The following is a 3,446-nucleotide window of genomic DNA, read 5'->3' as shown; positions in this document are numbered from 1 at the left end:
TCATTGTTGTTTCTCATGCTCAAATGGATAGCAATAAATATGTGACTTGCTCTCCATGTCAAACAAACATGCACCAGTTTCTTTAACCATCCACCAACATCTTTCTCCACATTCTTCTTTATATCTTTTCATATTGTAGATTTCAAATGTATGTACCTTTTCATCCCATTGAAATGCACATTTAATATCTCCTGTTTTTGCATCAACATGAAACTCATGGTACTTCCCATATTTGATAATTTGGTTCCCATAATCTTTGTCCTTTGTTTTGCATTTTGCTTTAAGGGCTAATCCCTGCCCTAATGCGTTAATTACTCGTGCATCGCGATTATCTACAAGCCCTAATCCCGGAATAAGACTAGCCTTGCTTGTATTAACGTTTACAATAAGAGTAATTAGCGCGTTGATGACAATGAATAAGCTAAATAATTTCACTTGATTTGCCATCTTACTGAATTTTTTGTGATAAGTAATAATGTTTAGGAGCTTGTTTAGGAGGGTTTGTCTTTATAAGTATGGCAAGAAATGTATATTTAGAATGTAGGTTAAATTAGTATGTTTTATCAGTCAAATATGCTCAACCTTAGGCTAAGTAACTGTTCAAAAATAATATTATAGGATTTAAGTTGAGCAAAAATTGCTAAACGCTAATATATTAGGCATTATTAAAACTTGGAAGGATAAAGCCTATTTATCTAATGATGTTTCGAGAAATTAGGATGGATTGATGATTAATATAGTGATCCTTCAAAATTTTCTTTGGTTCATGAAAAATATTGATGGAAATTAAAGGCTGAGAACGTTATTATTATTCTATTAATTGTATTAATCGTTGAGCCAATTATACGGTTATTAGCCATTTAGTAAGATTATCACTTGGTAATTGCACCAATTTGTTATGAGTTTCCAAATATAGATCAGAATCAAACGACCTAAATAAATCACTTTTGACCATAGATACTGACTAGAATTTTTTGCACGCGATGCGTGCTTGAATATTGTTAATCTAATCATGACCTAAAAAGTTATTAGTGTTTTAAATTTATTTTAGTTTTTTCCCTCTTTTGTTTGGAGCTTCTCTTGTGAGTTATAAAAAATTTATTAGATCGTAGTATTGTGCAGTTATAAGCCCATAATCGAATTCGCGCAACCTGTATGATATATGGCACGAAATATTTTTTTTCTTGGCTGTGGAAACTGGATATAGTAACATCTTTTTGAGGGAAAAAAAAAGGAGGAATACAGTTTGCCAAATATAGGCAACTCTTAAATTTAGCAAAGTCAAAGATACAAACACTATTTTGTATTTTAGAAAGAGAAGGGGGGGCAAAATTGGCATTTCAAAAGAGGACACCATTGCTCCCCCCTTACCTTATATAATAGAGATAGATATGAAAATGTAGCTTGAGTAAAAAAAAAATTGGATTTTCATACAGGTTTGAATTAAGAGTGATTGGATCGAAAAATCCAAAATAACCGAATGGTAAATAAGCCTTATATTGTATATTTGGCATTGGGCTAAAGCGTTTTCAATAACATTTACGGGTTTGTATAAATTATAGTGAAAGTATTGGGTCAGACCGTCTGACCCAATATTCTCGTCAGACGGGCTGAGCCCAGTTCAGTCTGTTACCTCTTTTTCAGCTACACAGAAACGTAGCCTGGTCTCTCACAAGTCCTCCCTCTTTCTCTTCCCTCCATTATCTCTTCATCCCTCCCCTTTCTCTCTCCTCCCAAATGCTCTCACCAACTTCACACCCAAATTCCATCACTTAACTCAATTTCAGGATTTGATTCTCATCATCTATGACCTGAGTTTACGGATTTTGTTCATTGGGTTTCTCGTTTGGGGTATTCTAATGCACCCATTGATGTTCATCAGTTTGTGGATGTTCAACTTTTGCCTCAGAATTTTCTTCAGGATGCTAATGCTTGTTTGGCTCTTCATAGAAAGTCGGATTTCCTTGCGTGGCTCTAACATTATCCTTCCTCTTCTCTGATGTATTGATGGCATTTGTGTTTTTTTGGCCTTGAACATGGCAACTGGAGTTTTGGTTCCAGTTGGCTAATGTAATGTGTATTGTAATATTCGAAGCTTTTCCCAGTAATGAGAAGAGGAATTGAAATTATCAAAAAAAAAGAAATGCTTGTTTAGCTTTCGCTCGAGATCACCCCGCTTTGTTGTGGTTAGTGAACTTTTTATTGAGGTTAGTGTTTTGTTTTCTTTTCAGTTGGTCTTTATTTTCTTTCAGTTGGACTTTCTTTTCTTTCAGTTAGACTTTCTTTTCTTTCAGTTAGATTTTCTTTTCTTTCAGTTAGACTTTGTTTTCTTTCAGTTAGACTTTGTTTTCTTTCAGTTAGACTTTCTTTTTTTTCTGTTGGACTTTCTTTTCTTTCAGTTGGACCAACTGAAAGAAATAATGGGCCAACTGAAAGAAATAATGGACTAACTGAAACAAAATGAAGACTACCTGAAGAAAAATGTAGACTACCTGAAAAAGAATAAAGACCAACTGAAACCCAAGTAAGTCTAACTGAAGCACAAAAACCCACTGAAAAACAAAGAAGACTAACTGAAAACAAAATGAAGACTACCTGAAAAAAAATTGGAACCACCTGAAAAAAAATGAAGACTACCTGAAAAAAAATTGGAACCACCTGAAAATCGTCCGACCAAGATTATGGTCGGACGAGTCCGACACAATATGTTCTCTAAATTATAAGTTGTTATTACATAATGTTTATGGGATTGTATAAATTACTTTGATCATCAAATACTTTATATATTGTGTGCCAGAGCCTAAATTATATCATCAAATGAATATAGTTCAAATTAAATTAGATTAGGTCTGAATTCAAACCATACACCCAAATTTCACCCCTACTCGCATCCACGTAAAATACCATCGAGAATGCGGAAAACCAAAATAAATGGAAAGGAAAAAAAAAACAAAGAGAACAAATCTTATTATTTCCACCAATATAACAATCAACAATCAAGTTCATGAAAACCTTCCCAATCAACAAAATATTACTCCTAATCATCAATTATGACCTAATTTGCAAATCATTTGATCTAATTCATCATGGATGATAAGAAATTGTACCCGGAACATTCCAACCATAGCAAAAATCAAACTTTTCAGTATAAAAATCTAGCAAACAAAGTCCAGGTTCTTTAATCATCCACCAACATTTTGCCTCGCAAGCTGCTATATCTCTATTTTCAACATAAATATCAAACCAATGTAATTTTTTATCAAATATAAATCCACAATAATAAAGAGTATTTCCCCAGTAACTAGCTCTAAATTTAAACTCATAATAAAAACCAGCTGGAATTATCTTCACTCCAAGATCATCATCCTTAGATTTGCAATGAATTTGAAGATCTTGTTCACTGTTTAATGCGTTAAATATTCGAACATGTGTTTTACCTCGAAGTG

General features: G+C 33.2%; 1 protein-coding gene across 1 annotated transcript; it reads right to left on the bottom strand.

Annotated features, from left to right (window-relative positions):
• On the bottom strand, nucleotides 1-447 carry LOC104883842 (hypothetical protein). The gene has a single exon (XM_010668408.1). It carries the CDS (start codon nucleotides 445-447, stop codon nucleotides 1-3), a length of 447 nt encoding a protein of 148 aa, XP_010666710.1.
• Between the last annotated feature and the right edge of the window lie 2,999 nt (nucleotides 448-3,446).

The sequence above is a fragment of the Beta vulgaris genome, chromosome 2 (genome assembly GCF_026745355.1).
Source record: "Beta vulgaris subsp. vulgaris cultivar EL10 chromosome 2, EL10.2, whole genome shotgun sequence".
Taxonomy (NCBI): domain Eukaryota; kingdom Viridiplantae; phylum Streptophyta; class Magnoliopsida; order Caryophyllales; family Amaranthaceae; genus Beta; species Beta vulgaris.
The sequence above is the reverse complement of the archived record's forward strand: the minus strand, read 5'-3'. Positions and strand labels throughout refer to the sequence as shown.

Excerpts from the sequence above, each read along its gene's own strand:
- LOC104883842 (XM_010668408.1), bottom strand. The coding sequence starts at position 447 with ATGGCAAATCAAGTGAAATTATTTAGCTTATTCATTGTCATCAACGCG.